This window comes from Homarus americanus, unplaced genomic scaffold, assembly GCF_018991925.1.
Source record: "Homarus americanus isolate GMGI-L3 unplaced genomic scaffold, GMGI_Hamer_2.0 scaffold40248, whole genome shotgun sequence".
NCBI lineage: Eukaryota > Metazoa > Arthropoda > Malacostraca > Decapoda > Nephropidae > Homarus > Homarus americanus.
In genome coordinates, this window is record NW_024712526.1 from 9856119 (window position 1) to 9878368 (window position 22250).

General features: G+C 38.9%; 2 protein-coding genes across 4 annotated transcripts; both read right to left on the minus strand.

Annotated features, from left to right (window-relative positions):
* Positions 1-2709: 2709 nt before the first annotated feature.
* LOC121862337 lies at positions 2710-13533 on the minus strand. Of its 3 annotated transcripts, none has more exons than XM_042360567.1 (3): positions 13432-13533; positions 11534-11642; positions 2710-7592 (listed from the first exon to the last, which is right to left on the minus strand). In XM_042360567.1, exon 3 carries the CDS (start codon positions 7590-7592, stop codon positions 3702-3704), a length of 3891 nt encoding a protein of 1296 aa, XP_042216501.1. In that variant the 5' UTR covers positions 11534-11642; positions 13432-13533; the 3' UTR covers positions 2710-3701. The 3 variants fall into 3 exon arrangements, with proteins under 3 accessions (XP_042216501.1, XP_042216492.1, XP_042216509.1); XM_042360558.1 differs by lacking the exon at positions 11534-11642 and adding an exon at positions 9234-9432 and having other exon boundaries at positions 13432-13519; XM_042360575.1 differs by lacking the exon at positions 11534-11642 and having other exon boundaries at positions 13432-13519.
* An 817-nt stretch (positions 13534-14350) lies between these two features.
* Positions 14351-21600, minus strand: LOC121863617 (mucin-5AC-like). The gene is made up of 4 exons (XM_042362360.1): positions 21549-21600; positions 21261-21418; positions 18136-19875; positions 14351-17148 (listed from the first exon to the last, which is right to left on the minus strand). The coding sequence occupies exons 1-4, from the start codon at positions 21598-21600 to the stop codon at positions 16969-16971; spliced, it is 2130 nt and encodes a 709-aa protein (XP_042218294.1). The 3' UTR covers positions 14351-16968.
* Positions 21601-22250: the final 650 nt, after the last annotated feature.

A 22250-nucleotide genomic window follows, 5' to 3' on the forward strand; every position in this document is an offset into this window, starting at 1 on the left:
CTCTTACCTCACCTCAGTAGTTGACTCTCTCTCTCTTACCTCACCTCAGTAGTTGACTCTCTCTCTTGCCTCACCTCAGTAGTTGACTCTCTCTCTTTATATCAATATTTTACTTTGTTTCCCTCCAGAGAAAACCAGTGTGATCCTTGCTGACATTTTATTCACCGTCAGGACAGCTGTGAGTCTCCCTCAGTTGCCTTACTTCACCTTGCTCCTGCAGGTGAAGTGAGGCTCCTGTAGGTGTTGTAGTGTTGTGAGGTTATTAACACACACACACACACACACCACGGAGTGTTAAAAATACGTAATTGATAAGTAAAAAAAAAAAAGTTACAAAATAAAACGAACTATGAAACAGACAAAAAATTTTAAGAGAAAAATATATAATTATTTAACATGTGAAAATTCATTATTATTGTTGTTGTTTGTTGCCCCCATCCACACACATACTCCCTTGGTACATGCACTCATCCTATGTACTTTCAACTGCTACAAACACACAACACTCACTAGCCACAAACACTCACTCTACAATAACAAATTCCCTTTTAAACACATCCCCAAAACCAGAACATTTAATAACTAAAAAATAAACAATATACGTGAAAAAAAAATTATCCACCTCAGCTGAAATCAACACAACAATGAATACAAAACCGAAAGAAAATTATACATTGTAGGTGGGAAATGTTCAGTGGAATTGGATTAGTAACTGAATTGAGAATCGTTTTATTGACAATATGACCAGAATAGCGAGATATATGGTGTGTGTGTGTGTGTGTGTAGGTCATTGACACGTTAGTAAATGGAAACTACATTAGTATAAAGTGTTAATATGAAAGGTAATAGAGGGAAAGAAAGAAAGAAGTGGTTTATATCAACATGAAACGAAAGAGAGAAATTTACTAGTTCATTAAGCACCATTTTCCGTATGTAAGAGTGGTTTTGATGGTGTGTGTGTGTGTATCGATATGTAAAGAATCTCCAACAGGGAAATATTTAATAAATGATGTCATGAATATAGTTACTTGATACACGATGAGGCTTTATGAAACAGTGAAGACACCACACACACACACACACACACACACACACACACACACATCCACACACACACACATCCACTTCACAAGAGAAAACAAACAACAGTAAATTATGTAAATGCCATTCTACATAAAGAAAAACAGTACCACCTTTAGCATGTGGATCAAGAACAATGCCAATCATGCAATACGCCAGTCATGCAATGTGTAAGAGTCATGCAACACACCAGAGTCATGAAACACACCAGTCATGCAACACGCCAGTCATGCAACACACCAGAGTCGTGCAACACACCAGAGTCATGCAACACACCAATGTTGTAAAAGTAGGGCTGAATAAAGTATGCGAGATAATACCATGAAGGGTTAGAGGTCAGGTCATGCAGAAATATAGGCCATTTCATGCAAGGTTTAGGTCAAAAGAAATTCTGCTTTGACAAGACCCATTAAATTTCACAGTAAATTCAATCAAAGAAAACTGTCTATTGTCCAGTGCAACTTCACACAACTTCCGCTTGATTGATCTATACTTCTAATGTGTTGTATCATGGTTGGTGTCGCCAGGATGATAACTGTCATGTATCATGGTTGGTCTCATTAACAGGTTCTTGTCATTTTCATAAAGGAGACATTAAAGAACATCTGTATTACCTGCCTGTGTTGATGATGTGCGCTCTGTCCGCTACCTGTCATCAGCTTGCCATGACCAGTGACCTGCCATTACCAGGGACCTGCTATTACCAGGGACCTGTTATTACAATTGTGACTCTGTGGTTATCTATTCCACATCATGAGCTCTGACCTGTCATAGTAGACAAGTGCCCAAGTCCCAGTACAGTTTTGTGGAATAGATACCAATATTCTCATTGACTCTTCACAACAGAATCCTCACAGTAACTAGTGCACCTTCAAGTTCTCTCTGTACTGTAGTAAATTGCAAAAAGGAAATTTACTGTTCCTATGATCAATAAATTTCGTTAAATGTATTCGCAAAATAAATCTTTCAAATAGGTATCTTACATTTTCTAATTTGAGAGTGTTACATAGACTTCAATTAAAAATGTAAAATAATCTAAAAAATTTCGCAGTGTAGTTAAATCTGTTGTATATCTTATTAAGTTAAACATTTAGTATGGCCGATTGATGGTGGTCAATATATTTTCCAGAATAATACCGAGAGACAGACACAGACAGACTAAGACAGGTTGACAGACAGAATCAGGACCCAACAATGTGAATGGCAGAGACAAAAAAAAAACAAACATTCCTTTTGTATGACATTAAGTAATTTGCGGATCCCATAGGACTGACACTCCAGTAATGACAGTCCAGATCCAGACATATGGTACAGTAGTAATACAAAGCCTCTGTAGTTTGTCCTACACTCACTTCATTACGTAACTACTGTACTGTATAAATACACTGTCCCTGCCACCTAACCTAACTACTGTACTGTAAAGGCATTGTTTATTACCTTATGGTTTAAGTATATGAATAATCTAAAAACAGTAGACTGATTATTTTCTACAATAATTTCTTCAAGAATTTTTGTATACACCCCAGTTCAGTTGGTAACATAATCAATTTTTATGAATCCAACATCATTTGCACTTCTTTATACAGCATACTGTACTGTACTTTATCCTATATGGAAAAAAAACATTAATTCACTTCAAATATATTTTATTTACATGTGCAATAAAATTCAAAAGGAAAATTTCATCTTTACTTAAATGATAAAACATAATTTGTATTTCTTATACAGTATACTAAAATGAAAAGCATCTAAATACACATGATGACACTGTATTTAACATAGCATGATAAGCATTGCAGAAAAATCAAAATCATGGCTTTATAGTTGCCATATATGTAAACATTGGTAATACAGTATATTAATGGTTAATTGTCATTAATTTGTCATGTCATATCCCTCAGTGACATCAATGACTAATCACTGTCAACACCACTGGTACCATCACACTTTTTCATACAGGCTGATACCATGGGCATATTTATCACCATATTCTTAATTCTATGAAGCAACATTTATCACAAGTGAATACTGAACAAAGCAAAGCCAAAGGTATCTCACCACCTCAACACAACACGACACAATATAGTACTAAAAATATTCCTTCTCTCTCTCTCTTTATTTTCTTCACATTCAATAAATTTATTTCCTGATTACAATTCTCATTAATACTCTCTTGTATACACTACAGTATAAGTTATTAAGACACACGTACTCTACTGTGTTGCTAAAAAGTCACTCACTTCACATTTCAGTTAACTGAATTACATGTTTCACTGGGTTTTCCTAATCCTAAGTTAACCTTAAATTTGCCTTTTTCAGTTAAGTGACTACAACATTCACTATAACTTATCCTGTTCATAAAAAACGAGATGCAACCTGTTTTAGAAGCATGTAGTTATCAAAATGCTATACTATACATGTATTTCACTTGTTAGTTATCAAAATGCTATATTTCACTTGTTACAGTTATCAAAACTATATTTCACTTGTTACAGTCATCAAAATGCCACACAGTATTTCACTTGCTACAGTTATCAAAACTATATTCCACTTGCTACAGTTATCAAAACTATATTTCACTTGTTACAGTTATCAAAACACTATACTCTATTCCACTGGTTTCAAACTGACACAGAGATATCATAAATAAACTTGGGAGCACTTTTCTCAATCAGCGTTATTGCTCTCCCACCTCGTGTGTCTACCATGTGCCTAATAGGAGAAGGTAAAAATGTATAACTCTTCAATTCACGAATGAAGAGAGCCTGCAGATTTGGAAAAGATTTACCTATATGCCATACATACTGGGCAATATCAAGAGCATTCTTAACATCTAGGAACCTATCAAACATATGTAGTCTCAGTGGGTTTGGGCAGAGCTGATGAACCAAAGCACTAAACATTTGTGCATCTAGGTGGAATGAGTTAATGAATGCTAACTGAACTGAGGAGGAATAAAGGGATGATGGTGGTTCTCTAACATGTGTCAGTAGTTTACGATGCTGTTGGATGCTGATCTTGTGTTCATACATAAATAGTTCACATACTTTAAGTAAGTATATATTCAAGACCTGGAGGCTTTTCCACAACTGCTTAACAGAGAATTCATAGCACAATAGTTTGATATGAGGATCAAAAGATTTCTTGGTGGTCTGCTTGACTGGCTTTAAACACTCCTGGATTATTTTCACCAAAATGGTGTAAAATGATCGAAGCTTTTTGATGCTCCTTTGGTGATATTTTATTGCCTGGTGGTGATGTAACCACTCTTGTTCAGTCCACAGAGGTAACTTAGCTGGTCTATGATAGCACAAGTCAAGACACAATATTGGATCCAAGTGAGTTTTAGCACAAAGGGGTTGACAGTGTGCAGACGGCAGAGACCACATTCTCATGAAAAACTCACAGGCTCCTGAGGTCCTCAGTTCTTCAAGGTGGTCGGGAAAAGGAATTATTGCTGCTGTTGATTTGTGTAACTTCTTATTTCTTTTGCTTCTGCATATTTTCCCAAGTTTATTCTCAAGTTTACAGCTTGGGAATGTTGGTCTTTTGCAATTATGAGGTTGTTTTTTAAATATGAGCATGTTAGACATGGCTGCAAGGTGTGTTTTATAGGTTATAAAACATCCTGTACCAGGTAATCCACTAGGGGCAAGAGCAATATAGCGATCAGGTTTAATGTTCTGTTTTAATCTGAACCTTGGGAAGTTTTTTAGTGGATTATTTATGTAAACAAAATTTAAGAAGACTGATAGGCTTGCAAGATGTTGAAGACTGTCTGTTACATCAGCTAGAGTATTTAAATCTTCTAAGGTGTCGACCCTCACGCACAGGTCTTCAAGATGACGTGCAGAATGCAGCAACTTCAAACTTTCTTTACTGAGTGGACAACCCAAAGCAGTAAGGCGGCAGGAGACTCCCTGTTCCAGCAATATCCCAATGCAAACTTCTGCAAAATCAAGATCATTTCTGTCCATACTGAGCATAAATTTCTTCAAATCAAGAGAAATATTGACTGAAAACCTGGAAAATATACGAAGTGCACTTGTGAACTGCTCATTATCAAATTTCCTTAAATCACAGAGATGAACATGCAGTGCCTCTGGAGTAACAAACTGTAAAAGATCTCCAACTTGTAACAGTTCTGATGGTTTGGGATTCCACTGGTATGGGGAGAGCTGTGACTTTAGTTCCTCCAGGAATATTGAATCTACATTAATAAGCTGTAACCAAAGTCCGTACTGCCTTATTTTATCTTGGCCACATATAGCCACATATATAAGTTGTTCTGCCCTAGATTGTGTCACAGCATTATTCATCTTCAGAAGGTCACAGATGAATCGGATTACCAGGCTTCCTGTAAAAAGAGACTGGAAATATAAGCGACAGAAGAATCTCTCAAACTCGCCAAGATCCTCATCCTCATCCTCATGATTTTTATTATAGCCCATGACATAGGGGCAAAAGCAGTTCTCAGAAAACATATCTCCAACAAATTCATAATCATCAAAGACCAAGTCACTTCCTTCATGAAGCTTACATATAACAAAGCTTTCCTTATTATACACTCTAGTCATAACTTCATCTTCAGGTAGATTTTGTACTTTATTCTTCCTGTGTTTCACCAACCACTGACCAGCGATAGTGAGCACATCAGAGTCTTGGGATATCATGGCATTGCAGAATGCTCGAGCAGCAAGGAACTCTTGGACTGTCCGGTGTAGAGGCTGATACTCCTCTGTTGTGCCCATGGTTGTTGCCTTCACTATCACCAGGAAAAATGGTGACATGCATTCCTTGAATGGCAGTCCTGAACCATTACAAAAAATTTCAATTTCTTTTAACTGATAATCCTGAAGAACATACACATAACTTTGTGAATTTTCTCCAAATGTATTACCAAGTAAATCAAGAAAGCCATTTATCTTATCTCTAACCTGACTTTCAGTGAGTTGTAAATTTGTGATTTGGTAGCGTCTGGTCATCCTGTTGACTATGTGACTGATGAGAATATCATAGAGCTTTGTAATTGTAGTGGCCTCAGTGACTGCTGAAGGACTCTCCAGCCACAACACCACAAGTAACACTACAAATAATGGCACACTGAAGATTTCCCACATACTTCTCTCTTTATCCTTCATAAACTGAAGAAAACTCTTACAAGAAGCTCGTCGGTAGCTTTCATCTGCTATTGACACAGAGAACAATTTTTCAGCATATAAATTCCAACTCCCAGGACTTAAACCCTTCATATGATAAGTTGCATGACAAAGATGAGCCTCTCCAACTATTTGAAGAAGTTCATTGGCACAATCAGTGCGAGTAGTCATAATGATTTTTGAAGCGGGAAACTTTCTGAATAATTCCCGTACAAGTGTTCTCGTAGACGGGGTCGCTTCATCATAGCCATCCAGCAGCCAGAGCGTTGACACCTCCTTCAATGTTGGGATGACGTCATCAAAGTTTAGATGGCGGCAAGCCATTGGAAGGATCTCCTCACAGAGCAACTCCTGTACAGTGGTACTCATTACATGCCTCAACTCCACTAGTAACACAAGATCAATATTATCAATTCCATGTACAGAAGGTGCAGTGGACAACCAGTCATGAATCAGATACCTCATTAGGCTTGTCTTGCCTATGCCTGGAGAACCATGAATAATTAAAGTATCTGGATATTCCCCTGAAGGTAGTGTTGTGGTAAAAAGATCACAAGTGTTTACATTTTCATGACCTTTTATATACACATCTACAAATATGTGGCCCACATCTAGGTGAGAAAAGTTGTCTTCCAAGAGCCAGACAAATGGGTTGAGGATACGAAGCTTCTTGGCCACATCCCTGATCTCCTTCTTTCCTTCCCTTACCATGGTGCTGCACTGTTGCTGCTGCAGGTTGTGTAGTGCCTTCCTGTATGGCTCCCAGAGGTCTATACTTCCTGTCAATATCTCCTCCAGCCCTTCCTCCATCACCCGAACTTCAGCTGTTATGGGACTTCCACATTTGCAACCTGATGTCTCAAGCACCTCACGACAAAGTTCCTCAATATGAGACAGCCGATGCTGCAGGTCCTCAGGAGTTAATAATAAGTCATCATGAGCCAAGTCGTTTCGGTAATTTTTTAGTAGTCTCAGTTTGTTCTCCAGTGTCCCTGGAGTTGACCATTTAGCATCTCCCTTGGGGGACAGACCACAGATAAGTTGCAGCAATTTGAATAGTAGTGTAATATCAAAATTATCACTGGTAATTTTATCATTCAATTGGCGTTGCTCTGATTCATAGAAATCTTTTCCGTATCTGGTGTTAGAGTATCCTGGAAGGCGAAAGAGTAGCTCTTTAAAGTTGTCATTATTCTTGGTGTAGAGTTGTAAGACGTGTGCCATGACAGGACGCACCACCCTCATCATGGCAACATAGTAACGCAGGATGAGGTGATCATCAGCACGAAGCAAAGGCAGCAGCACCAGCGCACTCATGAGCCTCATCACCCAACAAGCCTCCGTCACAAACATCTATAAAACAACTGTCAGTCAACACTAGTACAGTAACTCTTCAAATAACATAAATATAAGAATACTTAAAAAGTTATAATTGAACACTGATTTAGACCATACTGTATAATTTGTAATGCTGGAACTTTAAAGCTTCTTTCAAAATACTGTAATGTTGCATTCCTGATCCTAATAATAAATTACTCCATCCAAGAAGGTAAATTTCCTAAAAGAGAGTCTGGTGAGACTGTGCAATAGTCAAATTTTAGCATTAACATGCTAATAAATTGGCAACAATAATGAAAACTTTGTGCAAAGTGCATTTGTTTTACATCTAAATGTAATCTTCAAACATATTTTAATAAAAAAAATAAATAAATAAAAAATTTAAATTCGACAACTTTATACAAAAGTGTGCAAACAAGTTAAAATGGCTATGGAAATACAGCCATTTCCAATGAGGAGCAGTAAAAATTTTTCTAAAATAGAAGCATGATTAAGTACAGTAGGTTCTTAATGATAACACAATGAAGCTAGTACTGAATAGTAAGCACCACCCCTACTGAGACCTCTGAAGATGTCTTGGATCATGGGTAGTCTTCATGAAAAGATATGAAATAATTGGTCAATCATCAATTAAATACTTGGTAATATTTTCACCACTGGTCAGCACGCTAGCCGGCTGGGCAGTCGGTCATTTATGTTATTCACTGTTGGCAAGTACTGGGTATGTATTGGCTCTTGAATGTACTTCAACACATCTAGTCTAGTCTTAAATGAATTTACAGTTGGCGATGTCACAATATTTTCTGACAGGTTATTCAAAGATTTCTCTACTCTTACTGCAAATGATGTCTATCTATTATATAGCAAGATAGATAGCTCTTATTAATATCATTGTATAACCTAAAATATGATACCAGTATACTGGGTCTGTAGGTATAATGATGCACATAAAAAATAACAAAGAACCTTGATTTGTTGAAATACAGTACCAAATGAATGCGGTTTATAATGTTACAAATCATGAAGCACCTCATACATGGCTTGCAGTTGGTTCACAAGCTGACACTCATCTGTAAGCTAGTCCTTAGCTCTCCTTTAGAAAAGGAGGGAAAATGAACATTTGCTTTATTATAACTACAGCAGTACTCAACCACTCTTGACACTTGTTGATATTTTTCCCAAGCTTAAATCCCAGGAACTGGTCACTGCATTCAATGAGTGATCCAAACTACTGTACTGTAAAATGTTTTGAGTCACCAGTGTCTGGTGCGACACTCATTGAAAAGGCTAAAGACTTTTATGATTAACTGTATTTGGCTGATAAATGTATGATTTCTGAAGAGTGGTCAACTTATTTTAAATCTCATCATCTGGTAAAAAAAAATCTGTAGATTATAAAAATGCCCAAAAATATACAGAACTTTTTGCATCTCTCATTCATCACCAGAACAAATGTACTGTACAGGTAAACCTCGAGATACGATAGAGTTAGGTTCTTGAAAAACCCATCGTTAGGTGAATTATCGTAGGTAGGGAGCATTATAACATAGAGTTCAATGGGATATGTTCCCAGCCAATCCCCAAACACACACGTATCACCGACAATACAATTCCTACTATACTACCATCAGTACAAAACCATGAAACAATACTCGCCACATCCTGAAGAAAAAGCTTGGTCATCATCACATGTGAGGCTTAGGGGACTCCTGTAGGTGGAGTGGAAGCGTCACTCTAACTCCCACACAGCCTCTGGGGAGTCTCATGCTGCTTAACATTGTCAAGCTTCACTTTAGAGACACGGTTGTCTTGGATGCCTTGGCCTTCCCAGACATTTTCAAATTTACACTGCTCACTTCAGTCACAAAAACAGAGCGAATAATGATAACAAAAACAATGATAGCGGTCAACACTGCTCACATTTTCAAAACAACAGAGTCGATGCATCTTACAGTAACAAAAACACAGATAATATCACTTCACAGTCACCATAACACAGTTCAAACTAAATGTTAGTGCTGTCCTCTCACTATACAGTACATATATAAAAAAAAACACCAATGATAAGTACAGTCTACAATGCTGGCCGATAATCGTGGAGCCATGCGATGGCGGGTTTACGATCGACAAAGAACCAAACACGGCTGTAGTGCTCAGGTTGGCCGTGTGGTGGCGGCTAGGTAGGCTGTGTGGCAGAGCGTGGGTAGGCTGACAAGTGAAGGTAGAGATGCATCGTGCATAAGGTTAAATATTGTTTCCTTATAAAATGTCACTGACTTGAAGTAGAAAAAATATAATTTGCATTGCAGGAATCCTTGCAAGACAGTGATTAATTTGAATATAGTACTGTACATGTATAGTTTGCACTAGAAATAAAAAAAATTACAACCAATGGATATCAATGGCCATTTGATGGATATCATTAAAGCAAACTTTTTTATTGTATAATATAGTGAGATGGTCTTAGTTTATGACCATTGTTCAGGCAAAATATTGCTGAATGGGGTATCGTGTCTTGAGGTTTACCTGTACAGTACTAGGAAGTGGATATTCATCCTGCAATCATGACCAATAATTAATTAGTATGGAACAGATGTATGAAAAGCTAGTCAACTCTTGACATATTGAGGTAACTAAATCAGTTATGAAATTAAATTAAAAATGTAAATGTGTACTATTCATTGGCATAACCAAAAGGTTAGGTTTGTCACTTTTTGGGCATGCCAACAAAAATTACACCTGTATACATTTTTAATTGAATTCATGTACTGTAATTGAATGTCAAAATTGACTAACTATTCAGACATCTGTTTTGTAATAATTATGTGTGAGAGCGGCAGATGAATATCACCTGGAAGTTAGTTGTCCTAGGGTGCCAGACTAATATCCACAACCAAAACTGTATACTGTACTGTATAAGGCTGACAAGACAATTTTGTTTGTGTCATTGATTGCCCAAATTGGCCAATTAAATAAGTGTCTCCCCAAACCAGCTCTCTCTCCTGGGAATCTTGCATAACCTCAGCCCTCATGATTACCAATGTCAAAAGTTTATTGTATGTTTAAGGAATAGTTTGATGCACTCAACACATAAATATAATGGAAAATATATTACAAACACAAACATGATTCTGAATGACATATACTGTAGAGTCTTATACAGTATAGTAATTGAATATTCTGGCATCGCTAAATTCATTTCATGTAGTGTGATTTACATAAAAGGAAGGTAATACAGTACTCTGGAACAGCAGTACTGCTTTACCAGGAACTATGGAGAAATGTTCTATGAATGGTGGCTTCTTTCATTCCTTTAGAAAATTAACCCAAATTACGGGTATGCAATCTTTGTATTACTGCACTGTATTCTTTAGCAACTTTTTCATCCTAAAAGTCATTATCACTGTAAACAAGATGATCATTGCACACACCACACTAATACTTCCCAGCAAATATTCCATTGATCATACAAACACTTAGAGTGACTGCTACATTTTATGAATTAGCTGCTGAAGATCAGATGAACTGACTCAACATAATTATCCTTGGATGGATGCACAGTACAGTACAGAACATTATTTTAAGTTAGGTTAGTTTACTTGAATTAGGATACGTTTGGAAATACTGTATATGGAAAGGTTGCTGTGAAGCATTCAGGTGATAAGCAATCAGTTGGTCACTAGGAAGTACAGTACATGTATTTGTAAAAAGTTGAAAAACTGTAAATAACATTGGATGAATAATGTGGATTTATTTATACTGTACAGATATGGAAAAACTAAAATTATAAAATTGTCAATCCTCATTATTCTTTGATATTTTCTAGAGGTAAGAGAGAAATTAGCTTTTATAAATAATACTTTGCAAAACTTTCTTATTACTCTACAGTATTGTTTCAAAGTATTACCAAAAATAATATATATATGTATATATCCATATATATTTACTGTACTTGCCCTTTTGTCCTGAGGGTGACAATATGTGCAGCTACATGAGTGTTGGGTACATCAAGGGTGCCATCATGGGGGCCATCATAGGGAAGCTACATCATGGAAGTAGCAACACCTGTAACATATGCTTTAATTCCCAATTTGTTTAAGTTTACATACATACTGTAAAGGTCATCCAAACGAATGAAAAATGGCTAATAATGTATTTAATGATGGTAAACTTAGGTGGATGAGCAAAACAAAAGATTCATTGGCAATTTATTATCTCAGGTATTATTGCCTTCCTACTGTCAAGAAACTCAAATAATAATAAGTAAGTTGTTATGTGTAGAACAATTGTATCCAAAATCACTTTTTTGTAAACTTTCACTCAGTCGAGTGTCCTTACCTGGAGCAGGCGGACACTCGCCCCACAAGGGATCACAGCTCAAGGTTGAAGAAGCCGCAGGTCTAGAAAACTGTGAAGGCAATTTTTTTCGGAGAGTGTTGTGACGGCACCGAGTGTGAGCTCTCTCAAGACCAGACTTGACCAACACTGGAGCAGGTTCAGATACATTCAGGAGCTGGTGCATGCCCAGTACTTGCCAAAAGTGCGTAACAGAGACGTGACCGATCGCCCTAGCTGCTAACGAGCCGATCAGTGGTGAAGAGGATAAAAGTAAAAGTAAGATTATCATAAATACCACATACAAACACAAATTTATCCTCTTAACCACTGATCAGTACTGTGCATGTACCAGCTCCAGAATAGTACTTATGTTATGTTCTTATGTTCTTAGTACTGTACCTGTACGACTGTTGGTCACGTCTGTCTTGAATGTCCTCTACTCACACTCGATACCTTCGCAACTCTCTCTGGCTTGTGGTATGGATTCGGTAGAGTACATAGTCAGAAATTACTGTACTAATATAAGTAGGTTTTTGTTATGATTTTGACGGTTTTTGCTTGTACAGTATTTTCTGATTATGTGCTCTACTGCATCCTTCCCTAGTGGGACGGATATCTGCCAGCACCAGGTATGAACACTAGACAGTTCATATTCATCCATTGGCTGTCTGCAGGAGCAGCCTTATTTACCTGAGGCTATACTCCTCACTTAGTCACTAATCTCCACCTTTTCTCCTCATTCTTGAAGGCGAGGTTATGTTAGGTAGGTTGGTTCCTTTGGCATGAGAATATAATTGTTTTTAGGGGTATTTTAATCTGATCTCCATTTTTGTGCAAATTAGAGGTTTCTGTTAAAAAAGCAAATATTTGTTTTTTCCTAAAACCGTTAATTTACATAAGAAATGAAGGTCAGATTTCAGTAAAACAAATTCAAACAAATATTCTCATTCCAAAGCCTGAGAACATCCAATGGACGATTATTTACCCACTAGACTAAGTAATGCACTCTGAGGTGTTTAGAAACTTGTATTGTCACCATTTGCTCGACTTTATTTCCGTTCACCAAGTAACTGAGGTGCCATTTAATTTCCGTTCATAACCAAGTAACTGAGGTGGCTCATAGTGCAGGCATAACTCTGGTGGCCCTCTGAGGTGCCATAGTGCAGGCATAATGGTGGCCCTCTGAGGTGGTGAGGTGGTGGCCAGTGCAGGCATAAGTCTGGTGGCCCTCTGAGGTGCCATAGTGCAGGCATAAGTCTGGTGGCCCTCTGAGGTGCCATAGTGCAGGCATGTCTGGTGGCCCTCTGAGTGCCTGCAGGCAGGTGGCCCTCTGTGCCATAGTGCAGGCATAACTCTGGTGGCCCTCTGAGGTGCCATAGTGCAGGCATAATGGTGGCCCTCCTTTAAACGTTTTCAATCACCTGCCAGTCTCTAGCATATTCGGGGGCCAGAAAGGGAGACACAGTACTCAAGACAGGCAGTATCTTATTCTTGAAGAAATTCTTATAAGACTTACTAGTTCGGTGCTTGATTAACCCTCTGGTTGTGACATAAACAGTCCTTACATCTGTGTCTGTTCACGCCGTGTCTTAGTCCCGTCTAGTGAGTCGTAGATGTTAAATATTAAATTAGGCTTGTAAAACATTAACTTATACCTTACTTCGCATAATTTTCTATAATTAGAAATTTATTCAGTTTTAGATATTATGTGAACTTTTAATAATTTTGTAATGTATTTTTTATTTGCTATAATACTACGTTGTTTAAAAGTAATAGTTTCTTTAATCTTTATTTTACAACCCTGATATATGGTTTTTACGCCCACTTTTGGATGGTGGTTCAGCTAAGATGTTGTTGTTTATTCTCACCATACGACGTTTATGAGTCAACAATTGTCTTTATAAATTTAAAAGAACAATTTTGAGAGGGAAATCTGTACAGGTATGATGGATGGGTTTGTGATACACCACAACTCATATTTTAGTCTTTTACAGCAATGCCATATTATTTTAGTGGGAAACTTATTTGTTTCATTATTTGCTTTAATAATAATAATAATAATAATAATAATAATAATAATAATAATAATAATAATAATAATAATAATAATAAAACTAATAATAATTCTACCACCAACTAAGTCTCTTTTTAACTTTCTTCATCTTTGTTTACTTATTATTATTATTATTATTATTATTATTATTATTATTATTATCATTTGACTACAGTTACTCTCCGTAATCTTCAGGAGTTCTTGTCTCAATTAGCTGTACTGTTCTTAAACTCCAGAAGTAAGTCATTATCACACAACGTTTTTACTAAGATAGAAACTAGTTAATATTCTTTTATTTATATTAGCCCGTAGGTGGAAAATTGCAGTCTATGGAAACATTTTACTAAACATAAAAACTGGAAGGAAAAATAAACCTCAGTAGTAATATACAGTTTTTTTTTATATTAATTTTAACATTATATACAAGTCAAAACATTCTGAAAAAATTAACAAAAATAATTTGGTATAAGTAGAGCGGACGGCTAAAACCAGTTGTTCGATTTCGTTTATTTTTCCATAGATGTTCATTGGATGATAGTAATAAAAAAACGGTACTTTAACGATTTATTTTCATTATGAGTATTTTGTTCGCTCTACGATAATAAATCGCCTGTAGTGGGTAGGGCATGAAGGATGAGGGAAAAATTGTGGGGGTGAAACACGGTGAAAAACTGATAACATGGCACTAAAGTGATGTCTCTACGTGCTGTGTTCGCAAAAAAAATAATTATTTAGAGTAAATATTCAGCCGAAATATATGTTTTGTTGGCGTGGCAACCAAGCCGCTCGGTTCAAGAGTGGTCTCACGTTCACAAAAAAAAAAAATACACCTTGCTGTTTCAAGAAAGTTGGCTTCATTGGTACCAAATATCAAAGTAAGTTCTTTCTATTTAATATGCCGGGGAGTTAGGGGGTTAGGAAGGTAGGTAACATTAGGTGAGTGTCTGTGGAAAAAAATAACGAAACCGAGCAACTGGTGTTGGATGTCTGTTCCACCTAAACCAATAATTCTTATTCCATTATAATGTTCATGTATCATTTTAGGTTTTACATACAAAAATAAACTATTTTTATAAAGGTGAACAGTGCTCACGTACACCAGGGGCCAAGGTGTCATATTTTATAAGAGGAAAAACATACTCGTAGTGTTTTTAGCAAGCATGACTATAATAAGAAAATAATCATCCAAATTATGATAAAAATGGATGATGGGAAATGTTGATAATCAATTGTATTACAATACGAGGTGGTTTTCTTCAATAGGCGGGAATAACATTGTTACTTTTACGTTCATTACAATGGTCAGCACTCGCGGTAATTCCTACATAAACATACAGTAGTGTTGGTGCAATATTGACGCCCTTAGCAATAGTCAGTTTTGTGCTGTGGTTAGATAGAGAGAAAGAGAGGTGCTTTCTCACAGGCAGTACCCTATAATAGAGAGAGAAATTAATTTACGATTCTTTGAGAATACCAGGTCCTGATGTTCGTAAGGTATTATTATTGTTTCGGTCATGCAGCGAATAAAGGTTTAGGTAGGTTAGGTTAGATTAGGTTAGGTTAGGTTAGGTTAGGTTAGGTTAGGTTACGTTGAAATTATGTTTTTCAGATTTTTTTTTGTGTATTTTGAACAATTCTGACCTTCGGAAAATAAGTATATTCTCAAAACGATAATCTTACCGTTCCTAAATCTTAACGTTATTAATTACAACACAAGGCGTTCGTAAACAACACCCAGTTCAGAAAAAATAAGACATATTTGATCTTAGTATTTTATAAAAACACATGTGGACCTCTCGTTTTGTGTTCGGATAATTACATAGTAGATAATCTAACGAATATTTACATACCTAAGTGGGTAGATTCCACAGGTTAACAACGAAAACACCAAGAGGAGAAATTAAATTGAAATGTCTAGACAACGTAAGGAAAGCGTAGGCGGAGGAAGATGTATGTATGTGTGTGTGTGTGTGTGTAACTTAGGCAAGAGGGTCAGGGTTCATTCCCGACTTTCTCGTGTGTGTGTGTGTGTGTGTGTGTGTGTTGAGGGGCGTTCCAGACTAGAAGTAAATAGTTACGTAAATAAACGGAACAAAGCTTTTTCTCTTGTCTCAATAACAGTATACGGGTTAGGGTGCATGATAGGGGTCAAGGTGTACGGGTCAGGATGCATGATAGGGGTCAGGGTGCTTGATAGGGGTCAGGGTGCATGATAGGGGTCAGGGTGCATGATAGGGATCCAATACATTACCGATTCTCCTATACACAACACCAGGTTACTGAACTAATTTCATCTCTAATGTGTGCTGAAGATTTGTTTTTTCTTAGTACCAAATATTGATGAAGAAAACTGACCTCACATGCATACTGCGTTGACCACCAGTTAAAACTCGTGACGCACTTGTCTAGAACACGAATAAGATGTATATTGTAGCGAAAAAGAGAGAGAGTTAAGAAAAAAAACACTTGTGTATGAATTTTATAGACTTAAGGGATAATCTCTTTTATTGTTCTTTTTTTTTTTTCGACTCAAGCGGACATGAATTAACATCTCATTAGTAAATTTAATGAGTCTTATTTTGTCTCACTTTCGATATTAATTAATCACTGTTGTCATCTTCCTTCTTCACGCCCTTAATGTTATCTTGGAATCTGTCACTCGTATCCAAGACACAACATTTTCACTATATTTACCGTACCGTTATTTTGTTCCTGTGTACAGTATAGTGGAGTGAGGGATCTTGACTACACAGTGTTTTCTCTCCCTGCTGGTCTTCCTTCTGCACTAGTAAGCACAAGACAGTTACCGTGTACCTTCCCCTACTGGGTTTTACGAGCACCTCTGATAAAAAAAACACAGCTGGTTGAGATTCACACCTGCTTGTTGTATGCAGGTGGCTCAGGTGGGACCCTCCTGGCCTACAGCTGGCGTTGGGTTTCCATCTGGTAGCCGCAGGAGTGTTTGGGAGGTGTGGTTAATGCCCTCCCTCCTCCGGTTCTCTACAGGTAATTGGTGTCGCCGGTGGGGTTCCATACACCTGGGGAGGCATCAATGAAGGCAGAGGTGGAGGAGCAGTCGACGTTGTACCACCAGTCACACACCAACACCTGCTGGCTGAATAAGGTTCCCACCGGACACAGGAAAGATGCGCTCCGTCCGCTCCAACACACGTGAAACACCTGCAACAGAAACACTTGTTAAAATACCCGTCTCATACCTCTTATATATCTGTCTCTCATACCTACAGTATATGTGTATGAGAAATTCTTTGAAATTTGGTATGTATGAAGGATCATATGCTAACCTAACCTAACCTAACCTAACACTACTACCATAACTACTACTACTACTATTGCTGCTATTACCATCTTGTACCAGAACCACTTCTAATTGCTACCACCACCTCCACTACAACCATAACTACTACTACTACCACTACCATCAAAAATACCAAACACTACCATCACTACCACCACCACTACTACTACTATCATCACTACTACAACCATAACCACTACTACAACCACCACCACAACCACCACCACTACTACCACTATAAAAAATAATTTCCTTACCCCTATAACTACCAAGAGTGTCTAACATCACACACACACACACACACACACACACACACACACTGCTTAATTATACTGTACTGAATTTGCTTGATTAGTCTAACGAAGAAGAACAGCAACAAAAATACAATTAATAATTAGTTAACACGAACCAGCAATACTTTTAATTTATTTTATTTATCTATTTAATGATCAGTTTTTTTATAAACATAAGGTATAAATCCATTGGTTGGTTGACAGTTATCTAGTAACCTAACCTAACCCAACCCACGACCCTCACTAACCCACGACCCTCACTAACCCACGACCCTCACTAACCCACGACCCTCACTAACCCACGACCCTCACTAACCCACGACGACCCTCACTAACCCCACCCCTCACTAACCCACGACTAACGACCCTCACTAACCCACCACCCTCACTAACCCACGACCCTCACTAACCCACGACCCTCACTAACCCACCACCCTCACTAACCCACGACCCTCACTAACCCACCACCCTCACTAACCCACCACCCTCACTAACCCACGACCCTCACCAACCCACCACTTCACTGACCCACCACCTCAACAAGCCACTACTAACCTGACAGTCGGCTTCCGTGTCCGCGTAGTAACCTCCAGCTGGCTTACTGGAGCAATCAAAGCCTGTTTTCGGTATGGTCTGAAAGGTCGGATAGTCGACTCCACTACGACCGGGTATCGAACCAGTGTACGGGTCATCTGAGTTACCTAGAGTTCGTGTCTTACCGTCTGAAAGTGGTGTCGGGGGGGAGCCTCTTCCATTACCACCACCACCTCGTCTCGGAGCCGTGATGTGCTGGAAAGTGTTAGCTGGATTGCTGGAAAGCGACTTAGCGTTAGTTCTGGGCTTTGGCTGTGGGAGTACGTTAGGGGGTAATGGCGTTTGGATGGGACGAGAGCGGTGTTTAGTAAAAGTGTTGGCGTTGGTGAAAGATTTGGTCAATGTTGAGGATTTTTCCGGAAGTCGAGGAGGAGGAGAAGGAGCCTGGTAATGTCTTCTAGCAGAGGGGACTGTAGTACGGGTCCTGGGAGAAGGAGAATGGCTCGGTAACAGTGTAAAAGATGGTGATGATGATGGACCAGAGGAGTGAGTCACTTGAGAACCTGCAGGAGGCGACGACGATACAAACGAACCTGAAGGAGATGATTTTCCAGACTCAGAATTGAAAGAATGTGAGGACGTCGTGAAAGAGGAGGGAGATGTCACCACTGGAGGAGAAGTAATGAAGGAGTAACTTGAAACAGACTTCGAAGTTGTTGATACAGGCGGAGAAGATGTTGTAAATGAGTTTCTTGACAATGAATTCAGATTTAACGAAACGGTAAGAGGAGAAGAAGATTTTAAAGGCTTAGAAGTTGACGACACAGCGGTAGAAGGTGTTGTGAATGAGATAGCTGAGAAGGATTGAGGAGCTCTTGAAGGTAGACGTGTAGATGAGGTTGAGAAAGAGTAACTGGGTACTGAACGAGGGGTTGTAGATTCTGATGGCGTTGTCACCTCACGAGACGAGTAGCTTGAGAAAGATTGAGAAGTTGTTGAGTGTGATGAAGATGATGAAGATGAAGATGACTTGGTGAAGGAATTACTGGAAACAAAGTTGGAAGGTGGTGACGACGCGCCCTGAATGTTAGGAGGAGATGATGGCAGAGAAGGTGAAGAGGAACGCAAGAGAGATGAAAAAGACTTCACGAAATAAGATGGAGTTGTAGAGGGAGTAGGAGTGGTAGTGACTCTATGACGCCGTGTAGTGAGGGAGTTATGTAAAGGTTTGGAGTAAGCAGAGTAGCTAGATGACACTAAGAGACCCTTTGCTATGAAATTTGGATTCTCTGTCGTCGACGCCTCATACGGAGAAAGAGTTTGTATTGTGGAGGTCGAGGGTGACGTCACTAGTTCATTGTCATCCAGGGAGTGAATGCTGTTGGTCCTTAGTGCGGGATCCTTCAGATGTGGTGAGGTGTAAGTCTTTGAGCCAGATGACGTCTTTGCTGCTTCTTGGTCCAGGGCCGGCACTCGTGTAGAGGAAACACCGACCAATATTGCCTTCTGCGTTATAGTATCGTCGTCGGAATCTTCCACCTGCGGCAGTGTTGCTCCTGGCTCTGACAGCTGCGGGGGGAAGTAAGTCTTGGTGCCCTCAGGGAGTTTGGCGAGAGCCTTGCTGGCGGGAGGGTCGTCCAAGTCCACCTGGATGAAGTAAGAGAGGCCCTCCAGATTCCTGCCCTCCCCTCCAGCCAAGATCCCCTGTAGACCCTCCGGTAGCTCACGATACGAACTCTTAAAACGAATCTGCCGCTGACGCTGTAACGGAAGTGTCGAGTTAGTTAAATACAAGACAACAGTAAAAAACACAGCCAACCTAGACTAAATCTTAAATATACTTAGCTTAATGTGTGGAAAGTTTGATCTGCTTGTATACACTTGAAAAGAATTGTTTACATTATAACCTTCTGGTGTGAGGTGACTCTTGACTTGTTCTCACCTGTGTGTGTGTGTGTGTGTGTGTGTGTGTGTGTGTATATATAAACAATATAAGTTAGGAAGTTTCCCCAAAGAGATTAACATATTAAACAATATTCTGAGTAAACAAATACATCCCTTACCTGTTTGTGAATAATTAATGGCGTTGATCAGCTGCTGCATACTACCTGTACCGGAACTCTGGCCTGTAAACCAAATCCCACCACATCCTTGGCCTGTAAACTGAATCCCACCTTAACCTTGGCCTGTAAACTGAACCCCACCTTAACCTTGGCCTGTAAACTGAACCCCACCTTAACCTTGGCCTGTAAACTGAACCCCACCTTGGCCTGTAAACTGAACCGCGCCCCTCAAATGAAACCTTCCCTCTCAAAGAAATCACCTGAGCCCTAATATTTACCTTACCTATCTGAACAACTTTTCTCTCTCTCTCTCTCTCTCTCTCTCTCTACCTTTTCCTCTTGTTTCCGTCACTCCTAATAACGGGTCATTCCCTCCCTCCTCCCCCTAATTGATTACACCCGCTACGTACTCAGCAGGAATATAAATCACCAAGGGTTATTCACTCCCCCCAATCTCGTTATTTAGCGGCGGTGGGGGTATATACTGACCTCTCTAGGGGAGTTTAGAGGCTGGGAGGGGTAGGAAGGTGTCGGGAAATTATTGTGTGTTTACATTGTGTGATCGCTGCAGGGAGCATATGTGTAAAGGATTTTTATTAACTGGGCATAAAGTATTTAATGTGATGATGTTAATGGGGAAAAGGGATTTTTTTTAACGTTGTATTTACTTAGGGATTTTTCTATTTATTTCAGTGAAATCTACGGAAGAAAGGGGTGGGTGTCTATTCTTCAGGTGACCAGAGGAAGTTGCTGAAGAGGTGTTGGATGACTTCAACAGGTGAGTGGATGACATCATCTGTGTAGAGGTTTGGTAGAGAGGAGTTATCTCACCTGTTGGATTACCTTTATTGGCTTCTAATTTTGAGAGGTTTGGAGGTCGTATCTCACTTATTTACTGGCCTCCAACTTTGAGAGGTTTGGAGGTCGTATCTCACTTATTTACTGGCCTCCAACTTTGAGAGGTTTAGAGGTCGTATCTCACCTATTCACTGTCTTTCCACTTTGAGAGGTTGTTGGAAGTAATAACACTCACCTATCTACTGGCCTCCAACTTTGAGAGGTTGTTTGGAGGTAATAACTCACCCGATTAATGGCCTCCAGCTGTGAGAAGTTGCCTGGCTGGGAGAGCTGCGTGAGGAGGGCGAGAATAGCAGGATCTGTGGGCCCTAAGTCGAGGTCACTTGAGAGGTCATTTGAGAGGTCGCTTAAGATTGTCGTGGAAGACACCTCACCTATCGACTCTGAAACATAAATTTGTTAACTTTTTTAATATTACAAAAATATAAGAGAGAGATCATTTAATTGATTTATAGGATTATATATGATTAGGTAGGGACACACACACACACACACACACAGGTAATAACTAACCTGCTGGAGTCGAAGGAGAAGCACACAGCTGACTACCAACCAGAAACACCATCATGGAGGGTGTTGGAGGGGTGTTGGAGGGGGAAGGAGAGGGTGTTGGAGGGTAGATGACGTTCGATGATTACCGGGTAGGTCGAGAGAGAGGTGGAATGGTGGTGGTGGAGGGTGCCATGGCCAGGGGGGAAGCACGCCCACTACCCTCCCCACATCATCACTCGCCGCCGCCCACGTTAAGCCTGGTGGAGAAGAGAGAGAGAGAGAAAAAAAAAAGATAAATAAACAAAAAAATGAATAAAAATGAATACAGACCTAACAAAACGATGAATAAATTAAAATTAATAATATACAGCTCTTCTTCGAATACCTCTTGATCATCATTCCGGGTGTAAGGTGTTTTGAGAGAGAGAGAGAGAGAGAGAGAGAGAGAGAGAGAGAGAGAGAGAGAGACGTATGACACCGCTCGAGCTATAGATGGTTTTGCCGCATTTGTAAACATAAGAGAAAGAGAATTTACAATCTGGTATTGATATTCTTCCTTTTATTACCTAAGTTTTGTTCCGAGTCTGAGTTAGTGGATATGGAAAAATAAAATGTGTGGGGGAGGGAATTTCTTTCTTGTTTATTTTTCTAACCGAGAGGAATAAAGTATAAGTATGTTTACATTTTGTTAGGTGTGGTGTTTTTTTTTTTTTATTATTATTA

What these genes read in the sequence shown, in the direction of transcription:
- LOC121862337 (XM_042360558.1), bottom strand. Translation starts at nt 9,263, where the DNA reads ATGATGACCAAGCTTTTTCTTCAGGATGTG. An exon ending in AGCTTTTTCTTCAGGATGTG is followed by an intron (nt 7,593 to 9,233) that starts GCGAGTATTGTT and finishes GTTGTTTTATAG; the next exon opens with ATGTTTGTGACGGAGGCTTG.
- LOC121863617 (XM_042362360.1), bottom strand. Translation starts at nt 21,600, where the DNA reads ATGGTGTTTCTGGTTGGTAGTCAGCTGTGTGCTTCTCCTTCGACTCCA. An exon ending in TTCTCCTTCGACTCCAGCAG is followed by an intron (nt 21,419 to 21,548) that starts GTTAGTTATTAC and finishes TTTATGTTTCAG; the next exon opens with AGTCGATAGGTGAGGTGTCT. An exon ending in ACACGGAAGCCGACTGTCAG is followed by an intron (nt 17,149 to 18,135) that starts GTTAGTAGTGGC and finishes TTTCTGTTGCAG; the next exon opens with GTGTTTCACGTGTGTTGGAG.